General features: G+C 42.3%; 1 protein-coding gene across 5 annotated transcripts in view; it reads left to right on the top strand.

The window, feature by feature from the left end:
* Positions 1-2,736: 2,736 nt before the first annotated feature.
* PAK6 (p21 (RAC1) activated kinase 6) overlaps positions 2,737-13,256 on the top strand; it is a gene marked incomplete at its 5' end in the record, with an annotated part of 28,378 nt that continues 17,858 nt past the window's right edge. For 2 of the 5 annotated variants that reach the window (XM_082762455.1, XM_082762454.1), the window contains one exon: positions 6,077-6,214. In XM_082762455.1, the coding sequence (XP_082618581.1) occupies positions 6,142-6,214 (73 nt within the window). Of the gene's footprint in view, positions 2,825-6,076; positions 6,215-8,704; positions 8,826-8,851; positions 8,978-13,256 lie in introns of those variants that run through there. The other 3 variants (XM_082762458.1, XM_082762456.1, XM_082762457.1) reach the window with 3 other exon arrangements.

Genomic DNA, 13,256 nt, shown 5'->3' with positions numbered 1-13,256 from the left:
TACAGGTAAATTTTTCTTCAAAGTGTGTAGGACTACTTGGACCAAACTTGTGAATAGAAAGACTGGAAAGTGTCCTAATTTTTCATTAAGACTGTGGGCAGCAGAGGTTCACACCAACTCAAAGCTGCTTTAGTTCCATCTAAGCTTGTGTCTTGACAAGTAAAATCAGGCTCTTCCATTTATAAAGGACTTGCATCTTGTTCTAGAAGACTGTCTTAGCATGTAAATGCATAAAATATAATACTTATGCAAATCTGAAGCCAGTTCCAAGCCTGGGTGACTCCTTGTAGAATATAAATGACATTTCTTTGTGACGCTCCCAAAGCTATCGTTGTGTAGATGACTGACTCCTCACTGATTGGCACATCACCAAAGCATAGATAGCACAGATGACAATGATGGTTAGCAGTCGTCATGTTTCCTCCACACCTAGAAGGATTAATGCTTTGTTTCCTTATTTCTGATCCTCCACAGTAGTTTTTCCATCTTGCAAGTTCCAGTCTTCAGGAGAAAGAATGCTGTCCCTTTCTCTTGATCTTGATTGTAGTATATTTACTATTAGATTATAGTATATTTACTAATAACATGAACTTTTTTTTTTTTTTTTTTGATTGCATCAGTGTATGGTGCTTGCCCTGTAGGGGGAGGCAATCTAATCCCCAGACAGAAAGGAACCTGGCTAACTTCACTTCTTATACCCTAGGGATGCTGCTGTGAGGTAACAGGCAGGAAATCTTGGTCTCTTTGGCAGGCTCTGGCAGGCAAGGACCTGCAGTGTAATGTATAAGCTGTGACTGCACTCTCAGGAAGCAGCCTTCCACAATTTAGCTAGCAGATCTGTAAATGAGGATTACGAACCTCAGCCCATCAGCTAAAATGCCAGGGTTTCCATTACCTTCTCCATAGGAACCCCAGTTCTGTTCCTTCTCCATAACGTTACTGTAGATCTTGGGCATTCCCACTAAATCTGTGACTTTGGGTGTTGTACGACACCACCACCTCCTAGCCAGGCAGGATGAACTGGTAGGAAGGAAAACGGGAACAGGGAAACGTGCTGAGCTGGCCCATTGCTACTGCACAAGCCCACTCCCAGCAGAAATGATGACAGCCTAATGGTTATTAGTAATTTGACATTTATTCATTTTAAGGGCAATTTAACAGAACTGAGGTGGAAAAAAAAGTGTGGGAGTGGGGAAGGATTAATGCAGGGGGAGGATTTTGAAGGCTGACTTTTATCTCTGCTCTTTGGATTTAAATACAATACACCTTGGGGTTAAGCCAGCATTGTTTATTGTTCGTGGTTGGGAGAGGCCAAGAACCCCCTTTATTTGCAGTGGCGAAAGAGCAGTCGCAGGGTTTGCTGCGGTGAACTCTGACCTGTCCCCTGACAATACCGAGCCCTTCCACCTGTGCACACCCGCTACTGCTGAGCAGTGGTGGAGCCGGCGTCCTACCGAACGCAGGTCGCTTGTGGAAATGTCTATTTCCAGGAGCCAGTAGACCCTGAGGCACGGCACAGGCAGCGCAACAGGATTACAGGGTGATACTAGACTTCAGACCTCGCAGCACTGAGTCACGGCAAGCGACAGGGGAGAAGTAAAAGCGCCAGGTCATGTGCTGCACATCTGCAATGCAAATAAATTGGTGAATTCTTCTATAGCCAGCCGTATAGCAAACAATCAAAGCTTTCCTGCCAGGAATTACAAGGAATTGGTGGCAGGTCCTGAAATCTGCAGCCAGGCGACACAGGCGGAGATGTCGGGATTCGTTAGAAGCTGCAGCAGCTCTAGGCCCTGAGGCTGTGGAGCTGAGAGAGAGGAGCTAACAAGCAAGTCGGAGCTTTAATAGGTCAGCAGCGAAGCAGGGGGGGTTAGGAAAGGGTGGAGGGGAATGGGAGATGATCTTCCCGAGGTTCTTGCCTGAGACCTAGCAAGCCTCGGTGCCCAGGTGTGACTGAGCTCTTTTTCTCTCTCTTCCCCCCGTAGGGACCAAAAGGAGGAGACAGTGAGAAGGCAAGATGGTCCCACGAGGCTCTGCTGTTGGTGTGTGTTATTTTCCTTTGGAACATGAATCCGAGGCTTCTCCGCGCTGACTGCATCTGTGCTCCATCTACTACCACACCCTGAAATCAAACTCAGCAGCTTAGGTGAACCAGGCACTGTACAAACATGTCAGACTTGCCTCCACCCCTTTTGCTTCTCCCGCTTTCTCCTGCCATCTTTCTCTCCCAAGTTTATCGGCGTGTCAGCGGATCCCGGTGGCAGAGCATTTCCACCTCACCTCTGGTTACAGAGCAATGAAGAGCCAGGGGTAAGCTCCCTCCTGCAGGTTTGGGGTTCAACATTGACTTGCTTGCTTGCTTTAAAGCAGTAGCAACACTGTCCTAATCGCTGCAGTTTCATGCGATTTTGTTCCCTCTGTTTACAGAGGACTAGGTTTGTCAGTTTAAACTAACATCTCTGTTCCCCAGTGGCTGTGCTGCTACAGCTTAACCCCTTCCCTTCAGAGCTCAGCCTCGCCACTGCCAGGAACTAGCGTAACGATCACACGTGTGTTGGCAATGCCAGCCTTGGGCAAAGTGAGAGGCGAACGGTTCCGGGTGGTCATACAATTTTTTCTCTCGAGGGATGGTTCTGGAAGGGAAGAAAAACCAGGAGCTGGATTCCTTTGGGAAGGAGTTTACTTCGTCTTTACTCCTATAGCCCAGCAACACCGTCCTCCAATCGGCTTTGCTGCATGGCAGTGGGAGAGTTTCCCTGCAGACCCTTCTTTCTCCTCTCACTTGGAATTGTCCTCTACCGGCATTGTTACAGCAGGACTGCCAGTAAGATCTTGTGTTTTTTGCTTTCCAGTGTCTTTTAGATGGGCCGATGTCTCTGGGATCTGGTAGTGTAAACTATGGAGAGTGAAGATGATGGGGAATGGGGGGAGGAAAATGCATTGTTGAATATTGCTGGGTGATGATCTTAAAGCATTGGGGTGAAGAAGGGGTTAAAATTACTCTGGGTGATGCTTGGGAAAGCAGACAGCACGTCAGGAACATGCATGCTCGTTGCTTTTACGCGAGACATAGCAATATCTCCTCCTAAGTCCTGTATCTGTGAGGACCCTTACCATACCTTTGAAGAAGTCTCATCGACTCACCAGTTATAACCCCTCGTGTCTGTATTCCTGACCTTCTGGCTGCTGTGCTAGCCAAGGGCTTTTCAGAACACCTACTGAAACACTATGTTGTAGTACTCGCATGTGTGGGGGTGTGTGTGTGTGGGTTTATGTGTATCTTGGCTATCTGAAAGCTGGCTGATTTCCTCCAGTTTAAATTACTATAAGTCTTACTGTATAACTATATAGTTACTATCCTATTGGGCATTTGTACTTGATTATTTTTGCCAAGTGGTAGCCAACATATACAGACAAGAATTTCATCTCACAGCTGCAGAAAGTAGTCTTATCCATTAATGTTTGCTGATACATGTATTTTCTTCTTTGCCAGGACATTAATGCCTTAATGTATTTGGGGACACAGCACTGAAAATAAAAAACAAAACACAACAAAAACCAAAACACAAACCCAAACAAACAAACAAACAAACAAAAAACACCAAAAAAAAATTGGAAGAGAAGTTTGTGGCTGGTGAGTGAAAGTTTTCAGGTGGTGCTGGGGAATGCACATATAGTAAGAGGTGTTTGCTGAAAATTACGTGTTTGGGTAAAATCCAAGCAGCTATGCCCCTCCAGAGCTGCTGGGGAAAGGAACGCTGCTGGCTCTCTCTCAAGTCCCATCCCTTTGAACAGTCTCATTCTTGATGGCATGATGAAGCTGTAAAATGATGTTCGTATTCTACAACCACCTTGGTATGTACATCCTGTGTGCTAAGTGTGAGCAGAGGATTATGTATCCAGTAACAAAGACAGCTGATCAAATAAGGGAAAGAGCTATCAACAAATAGTTGGCTGGATTAGTAACTGTGCTTTAAGGTGGACAGTCTGTTCCCTGTGCAGGGGTTGTTTCGGTCTAGATGGGTGCCAGTATGGCCTTAGTTATACGTATACACCTGGAAAGAATATCCTGGGACCTATTGACAAGGCTTGCAAAAATGAAACATGAAATCTTGTTTGGTCACAAAATTATTTTCATTCACAAAGAGAAGCACACACCAGGAAGTTCGACTTTCCTCTCTGATTAGAGACTAGAGACTAGATTTTTTCTGTTAAAAACACTTTTTAACCTACTTCTCTAATGTGCTCAGGGAAATTCACAAGCAGAAAAAAGAGCTAAAATATTTTGTTCAAACTGCTTAAAACATCATGGACTAGCCAACTCCACCTGCAGCTAGAAACTCAGCCAGGTTCCAAGTTCTGCATTGCACATCACGTTCTCCTGAGGTACTGATTGAGGTACTGTGGTGAAGTCTCATCTCATTAAGAGCTGCCGATCAGTTCTGCACATATAGGGCATCAGCTCTGAAGTCAGCAAGAGCAGCAGAAGGCTAGCCAATATGTTGTCCTGCTCAGCACTGATAGCTGGAGAAATGCAGGAAACTTTCAGATCTTGCTACAGGAGACTCTGGGTTAGGGGATCAGCTTTCTTGCCTCTTTGCTTTCCAAGGCATAGACTCGGTGCAATGGAGTACAGAATCAGGACTTGGCTAATTTAGGCCTCATTTCTAAGGGATTTCTTGGTATGGTTTCTAAAAATTGCAGGAGAATTACTGTGTAGCTGGAGGACTAATGCACTGGGATCTCATGTTAGTTTGAGACTGATCAGGTAATGTGAATGTAGGGTGATGACAGACTTAAAGTTGGAATCTATTTCCCTCAGAAAAATCTCAGGAAATTACATTTACCCTAGGGCAGAGCCATTTTAATTTATAGTGTTAGTAATTAGATTACTTTGTAATTTATTGATGAACAGAGTGTAGTTGTAGACAATAGTTATTTATATTTACTTGTGTTATGAGTGCACCTTAGGTTTTAACATATGGAATACTGTGAACATTCATACTCATAGCATGTTTTTTTTTTTTTTTTTTTTTTTTTTTTTTTTTTTTCTCCTTTCTGCACTAAGCAGAATAGCTGATATTCCCTAGGAGAAGTCTTGTCTGTTATGATTTAAATTTCCATATCTGTTGGTCTTGGTTAGTGGCAGTAGTGAGTAGTAAGGTGCTGAGAGACAGCCAGGCTCTGGGGTTTAAGCTGGCCTCTTGTCTCCATGTTTTGGGGCCCACTGCCTGGGCTGCAGCTTTCTCATCAGTTATCTCATGGGAATAACACTAATTGCTGTCAACAGCCTGCAACTTAATACCTATACATCCCACTTTAGGAGAACACAGTGATCATAACTAGGGAGTAAGATTGTTTAGTGTTATTTGGAAGGAAGTTTAACTCTTACATTGTGGTGCCAGCGGGTGGTCTGGGGATCACTGTAGTGACCCTGCCAGCCCTCTGCCATGCTGCTGGAGTGAGGAGCGTGATCTGGGATGTGTGTGGTCATCAGTGCCCCTGCAGGGGCAGGTGTGCTTGCAAGCAGTCAGCCATGCCCAGCGAGTGTTCGACTCATGCTTTGCTCCTGAATTGAGTACAGTAAAGCCTGTATCACGTGTGTTTGCAACACACGGCTATGGCCTCCCTCCTGCAACCCAGCTGGATCTGTGACCCATGACATGGTACAGAGGAGCACAGTGGGGTTACAGTGCTCAGACAGAACTGCAGGACGTGGCGCCTGGTGTTTTGAAGTGATGTGCTTGAAGTAGCCTGTTCCCCAGATGCAGCCCAGTGCCTTGGCTCCCTCCTTTGCCACGTGACCCATCATGCCAGATGGGGCCCCTTTCGCTTGTCCCAACATAACCTTCTGTCTGAGAGATGAGATGTTGTTATTCATGTGAATTTTTGCAGACAGAGCCTAAAATGTTCTTATTCTAATCTTGGTAGTATCTTTACGCTGACTTTGAGTGGATCTAGCACACGAGAGTGGAGACTGAAGCCCTATATCCAAGCTTGAAGCTCTTTGGTGTTCTGGATTAACAGATAACTACAGCCACTTGCTTTTAACCACGTATGCATCCTTCGTGGCAAAGTAATACCTGTAAAACCATTTGAAACAATGCAGTGACTCTGTGGACATGGAACAGTGACGTGTGCATGTGTCAAAGAGGTGCAGTGGTGTATGGCTTTGTACATCCAGAAGAGGACAGCTACATCAAGTGTTTGAAAGGTAGGGAAACAATTCATCAATGTTTTAGTGACATATGTCTCAGCCTTATGACTTGCAGCATACATCTCTCTGGCTTGGGTAAAGAGGCTGAGATGAGCTACATCCTTCTTTTGGTGCCGTGGTGGTATTTGTTAGCTGTAACCCTCCTACAAACCAAACACAAATGGGAAAAGGCTAATCTTCTAATGAAGGCATTAGATTGCAATTGAGGTTTGGGTGTGATTTCTGTCTGTGTTTCTGGTTTTTGTCATGGTGTCTAGACCTACCTGCTGGCGTCAAGATCAAACAAGTGGTCAGAACATGTTTTAGCTCCCCATGGTGCTGTGCACCCATATTTTTTCTCCGTGGACACCAGGGTGTGCTGGACCTCGATCTGGCCTTGATATGTAGTTAAAAAGCAGCCAGGAGACGTACCTGGAATCTCTTTTAGGTTTGCTAACCTAGACATAGCCGGGAAGAAATTGGGCTAGTCATTTTTTTTTCTGTCTCATCTGCAAATGAGGATAATAATTCCTTTTCCTTACCTTTTGTCTCTATAGATGAAAACCCTGGAGGGTGGGGACTGTCTTCAGAGCTTGGCACAGTGGGACAGTGACTTTAGCTGGGATTTCTAGGAGACTGTAAATAATGGAAAGCTTTATTATTTGTCAGGGGAAAAAGTCCATTAGCATTTGGGACATGCCTGTACCGGTTTCAGAAAGTTCAAGAGGTCTTTCCTTTGCAAGTGCTTTTATATGTCCCAGAACAAATTTGGTGTATTATAGCTAAAACACACCTAGAAATATGTCACTGAGCAGCATCCAAAACAAGCTTAGCATATAGGCGTTCACCGTATTTCAGGTTTTAGTCCTAATTTATGAGCAAAGAAATGGAGCGGGGGAGAAAGAGGCAGCACTATAGGCTGTAGACCCTGTTCAGCGGAGGCAGTGCAAAAAATGTTAAGCTGTTGTGTTTTTTCTCATTTGTCAAAAATAAACCCAACAATATAACAAATACATCATTCCCTAAGCTTTTTTTCTAATGTAATATTAATCTGTGTGCTCATGTGTGTGTTTGTGCAGGATTTAGAGCATTTTACCAGTTTGCTGTGCTGCTAGTTCACACCAACACATAGCTTTACTACTGGGGGCTCTGGAAGAGAGAGAAGGGAGTTAAAGGAAAGGACTTGAAGTGATAGCACACCAGACAAGCATCCGTTCTTCCTTTAGGGAGGCAAAGTTACCTAAAACTGTATTTCGAAAATTAGTATCACAGATGAATGTGGCAGGGGTCATTGAGACAAGGTTCTGTGCTCTGAAATCTCATTTCAGATTTCAGCCCATTTACCTGTTCTTTTCCCCTTTCACTCACCCTTTGTCATCTTTGCTGCGTGAAGTCACATTTAGATTTTTAAGCTCCTTAGGGAAGGAACCTGTCATTTTTCTTTGTCTGCAAAATGCTATGAACATCTTCTTTGGCTTCGTATAAATAATGATCGTGTCAGACACCTTAGGAGGGTAAACAAGGATTTTAGAAGGTATGGAATGCAGTGAAATACCATGTGTGCATATTCACATGCACATATGCATGAATATATGCCTACAACAAGCTAAATAGGCCATTATTAATGTATTTGAAATGTACTACATGACAGTGACCTGTATAGCAAAGTATGGAATTATGCTTTTCCATTTAATTGGTGAATTCTCTACAATCTTCTTTATCTTCTGACTCCAAACCCAGTTTCCATATTGCAGTTCCTCAGGTCCTGAGTTCATTTTTCTCCCCCCCCTCCTCTCATAACTGGTTAGAGTGGGTTGGCATTATCTGCTGGGGGAGTGCTTAGAAATCATGGGAACTGCTTTCTTCAGCCTGGGGACCCAGCATTATCTCTTGTCCAGGGAGGGAGGAATGTGGCAAGCTGCGTCCAGATCTGTGATACCAGTGGAATAAGCACTGTGTGAGTGAGTTCAGTTACTGCAGCAAGGAGGGGGAGGGAAAGCTTATTTTTAACTGGAAACTATACAAGTGAGCCTGAAGTAGCTCTCTGCTGTTTTTGCTATCATCAAGTGTACGTGTGAGTGAATGAGTGTATGTAGATAGTTAAGTACAGTGCCTATATACTAATGGAGTATATAACCAAATGTGCATAGGGTGGAGGCAAGTCAGATTAAATAACAGTGCGTGTGAGCTTCTTTGTCTGAGTGTTTGAACTCTTGTGTTGTAATGAGCATTTCCTGATAACGTTTATCTACTTTTTTTTTTTTTTTTCAGTGCAGTCGATTCTTTTCTGTGCCCTGCTCCTTGGGTTGCCTGCCTCCCAGTCGTTGCTCTTTCCTTTCCTAACTCTGATTCCCCTTTCTCCCTTCCATCCCTAATCTTCCCACCCCTTCCTCTCATCTGAGCCTGACCCTTCTTTCTTCTTGCCCCTCCTTCCCAGCCGATCCCTCCCCCTGCTCTGGATCTGCTGGCTGTGGGATTTTTTCTCATGCTCACTGGCAGATGTGACAGCTTTTGGAACTGTATCATCTAGGAACAGCTATATCTGGAGTTGAAAAATCTAACGTGGTTTCCCAGGCAGCAGGAATGGATCGCTGAGAGAATTTCAATCTCCGACTGCTTTTGTCTTGTGGTAGTGACTTTTATTATTTATGTTTGTGACATTTCTTACAGTACAGTTGTCAGCAGTGAATGAAAGACTAAAGTCTAGTAGATTATTATAATATCAGTGTCACAGTATTTGTATTATTATATTAAAGGGATGCTGTCTACGTTTAACTACAGGTTTGTCTTGATTTACAAAATCTTATATGCATAAAATATTCTTATGAATTTGTTACTGAATTAGAAAAGGCCTGTTTTATGTTTTTTATTTAAACATTCGCTAGCTGGGTATTGGAAATAAAAATAAATAGCTCTTGCATGAAAACCACAAAGTGAAAGGAGACTGGTTAAATACAGACCTTCTCAATGAGATGCAAAACCTACACAGATTATTACAATCCACTGGATTTCAAATAACTATTTTTAGTGTATGAATTTCATTTGATCTTAATGCAGTGTACCTTTAAACCACCTGTCTGATATGGCAATGTCTTTATAATCAAAGATTGATACTGATCATATAAAGCAAATGTCATTGGATGCCCAGGAGTATATTATATTTGGACTTGATTGCATCTTGTTGTTTTTAAGATGTCTATTATAAGCCAATAAGGTAGATGCAGGCTGCCAGTTAGTCACCCTAAAATTGACTGTGAACTTAGTAGATGCTGCTTTCTGGGTTTAGTAAGGATGCTCTTGTATATGGGAACTAAGTGTATTCCAGGTGTTGATTGACAGGTACAGTGATTTAATGTAAATCCACAAACGTGGTGTTTGTGCTTATGGAAACTGATACGCTGGCGTAGAGCTGCTGTTCTACTTGGGGCCAAAATACCACCTAGGCTTTAAAAATGAGCATTCTGAACCTTGTAGTTCAGCTAGAATAATTCTTCTTCTGGTTCAGAAAACATTTGATAGTACAAATGCTAATGGCTGTGGCATTTTTAAAACCACATTTTACAGGACCCCTGGCCACCTGAAGCCATTAAAGAGCAAACTTAAAAGACAGCGTGTGCTATGCCCTGAATATCTTCTCATTATTGGGATGAGATGAGGAATGAAGCTGTGAGAGTTGGAGCAGGAGAAGGAAAGATACCGGTTAAAGCAGTAACATCATTGTGTCTGGAAATGCCCCCATTCTGGTGGATCAAGTAGCTGTAGCGACTGATGTGTAGGCAGCGATTCAGAACTTAAGCTTTGGCTATAATACTACAGATATACTTCCTGCTGTGCTCGGGGGCTGTGAAAGCTCCTCAGTAGCAGCAGCTGTTGGTTTGAATAGTACTAACACCATGAACTGTTGGAATATCTTTCCTTTCCATGGTTGTCTGCACCCTAAAGAATTGCCCTTTGACTTCAGTCTTGGTAATTAGTTAATGCACAGCACCTAGGGGGCATTGGAGGTGAATCACTGCGTTTGAGCAGTCAGCAATACAAATCTGGAGCATGGCCTCTCTTCCCATAAGCTCTCTGTAAAGATGTACTTTGGTTTCCATTAGAACACATTTTGAACAAAGATTATTCTGGCTGCAAAACCTCTTCTAGGCAGAGCAGTTGCTTCCAGTCTCTATTGTACATGTTTTTTTACTTGCCTAGGATTTTCTTTCTTTTTCATCTGGGAGGCATCTTTAGTAGGCTTCTGGATTGCAATGGGCATTGTCAATGTGTGAAATCTGTATTTCACCATGGATGGATTGCACGTCTCTGGGCTTAGGTGGTGTAAAAGCACTTCTGCGGCACATAAATGGTTCCCATGCCAGTGACTGCACGATCATGGTAACCATGTCAAGCAGGCGTGTATGCATTTTCAGGATCTCAGAAAAGCACAAGGAAGCAATGTCATTGCTCACCTGGTGACTGCACTTTGCTCTCTCATCAAGTTTTTAGTAAAACAACTCAAAATATTTGATTTGTTTTTCACTGTGGGGAAAAAAACCTGTGGTGTGCTGATAGTTGAGGCTAGTGACTCCTAGGAGTGTGTGCATGTCTACAGCACAATGTTATCTCTGTATGTGTTCATTGCCTCTGACCCTTGCAAATATTTATGCAGCACAAATAGTTGGAAGCTGAGGTCCTGTACAGGGGAAGATGATCATTATAAAGTTGAAGATCAAGTGTCAGAAATCTTCTGATGTCAAGGAAGTGGTGGTCTTCATCACTTCAAGATATGTTAGTGAGAGGCAGATGCTAATATTAATGCACGATTAAACTTGGAGATCAGTTGTTCAAGCCTAGCGGTATCCAGAATGTACTTTTTCTCTCCTACTATTACTGTACACTTGATAAACTGCAATAATCCATAGAATAAGAAGTCATGGACTAGAATTGTGTTGTGTGGTCAGTATGTTTCCTGTATTTAAAAACTGGTAGTTTACTACCTTGGTTTAAATTGAACCAATGAATGCCTAGGGGAAATGTTACCGATACATTATTAATTTAGAGTCATGGGAACCACTTGATTAGAACAGTTGACTTCCTTCTAATGATTTTGACTGGTTTTTTTTTTTTTTTTTTTTTTTTTTTTCAATTATAACTCTGTAGGTTTGTTTATTTCCAGAAGTTCAGAAATAACATATCTGGGTTCATTTCTTAGAGAACTACAGCAGTATAACAGTTATCTAGAACATATCCTAAGAATCTGGACACTGAATTTCAGTAAATGTAATGAAGTTTCATGTAAATTTGGTATACAAGAGTGTTGTCTTCAGAGTGACAGAAATAAGGACTTGGGTTCTGATACAACTCCTTTTTCCAAGAAAGAGTGAACCTAAAGTGAAAGTTAGGAATAGGATTGTGTTTCATTATTCTGAGTAAGCCCACAGAAGGAGTTAAATTCAGATAGCCATGGGACTATAAACTCTGTTCAAAGCAAGACTGGACTTTCACACAATTTATTACTAACAGTGTCTAAGTCCCCTTCTACAAGCTTTCTGACCCAAAAGGTCTGAGTACAGATGGGTAAGCAGAAAATTGTCAGAGGAAGGGGGAAGAACAGGTACTTCTTTAAAAACTAAACCTGCACAACTTATTCCCAAACTAGAAAGACTAGAAAGCTTTAGCATTAAAGTACCTAAAGTGTTTTGGCAGTCTGCTTTGTCTAATCTCTTATGGATCTCCTTACTCAGTCCATCCTGATGCTGAGCTCTGGAGCACACCTGGTCCAATGCATCCACAGAACTGTCATTTGCCCATTAAACATATTTCCACAAGAGTGGAAAGTTACAGAAATATTCCAATTATTACAGAAGTATTCCAAGTTACATTTTTAGAAACTTATAACTTTAGAGTCATAAAACCATTTCATAGAATAATAGAATAACTCAGGGGAGAAGCCACTTCAATAGATTTGTAGTCCAACCTCCTGCTCAAAGCAGGGTCACCTTTGAGATCAGAACAGGTTGCTCAGGGTTTTGTCCTGTCTGTTCTTGAAAATCTCAAGGATGGAGACTGCTCTGCCTGTCTTGACAACCTGCTCCAGTGCTGGACTCCCCTGATCATGAAAAAGTTTTTCCATCTACCCAGTTGGGACCTTTCTTGTTTCAGTTTATGACTCATCTTTCAGACTCTCACCACACACCTCAGTGAAAAGCCTGGCTCTCCATAGAAAATCTCCCTACTTCTGAGCTGTTTCTTCCTGGAAAGGGTAACATCCCTTCACCTCATCTCTTCCCTGTCTGTCTTATCTGAAGAAGTTGTGCCCATCCCTTGCAGTTCTCCAGCTATTCAGGCTGTCCTGTCCCACTGTATTTTATTCTACCCATGTTGGAGTTAAGTGATCACATGCAGAGTGCTGATTCTTTCTTTTCCTCCATATGTTCCCAGTTTCAGAACAGTCTAAAACTTTTGGCTTTTGGTTTATCTACATCTCTTTTTTTGGATGTAAATTGAGGTTTTGAACATCTCCCGTGTTTGGATATTTTTAAGTGTTAGCTGATTTTGGCTTGCTGTAATTGTAAGGACTATTACACAAATTGTATCTCTCAGCCCTCCAGGGAAAGGAATCTTAATTTTTTCATTTTACCTTCTTCAGCTACTTGCTGGCAGAATTTTGTGTCCAACTACCACTTCCTTTCTCTCTCAGAAGCGCTTGCTTCCATGCTAGGAAAATGAAGATTCAAAATCTGTCTTGGGCAGCTCTTCCTTTGACAACAACTCTGTTGCCTTTAAATGTGACTCAAACGTGTATTACTTACTTGTAGTAGTCTTAAATAACCAGTGAGAGGACAACCCGAGCCCAGTTTTGTAGCACATCAATATTGTCTTAACTGGCTGGACTCTAAAGCCAAACCTTCGATCTAAGTAGAAACTAGTAAAATATAAATGTGTATCTATTATATGTATTTCAATTTTTTTATGATAGGCAAAATGAATGTGTAGAAATAAAGAGGAGTTCAGCTATGGATATAACAGGTATCCCTTTTTTTCCCCTCTGAAATAGAACCACTGTTTCACAGTGGAG

Source organism: Aythya marila, assembly GCF_965140915.1.
Source record: "Aythya marila genome assembly, chromosome: 5".
Lineage (NCBI taxonomy): Eukaryota > Metazoa > Chordata > Aves > Anseriformes > Anatidae > Aythya > Aythya marila.
The sequence above is the reverse complement of the archived record's forward strand: the minus strand, read 5'-3'. Positions and strand labels throughout refer to the sequence as shown.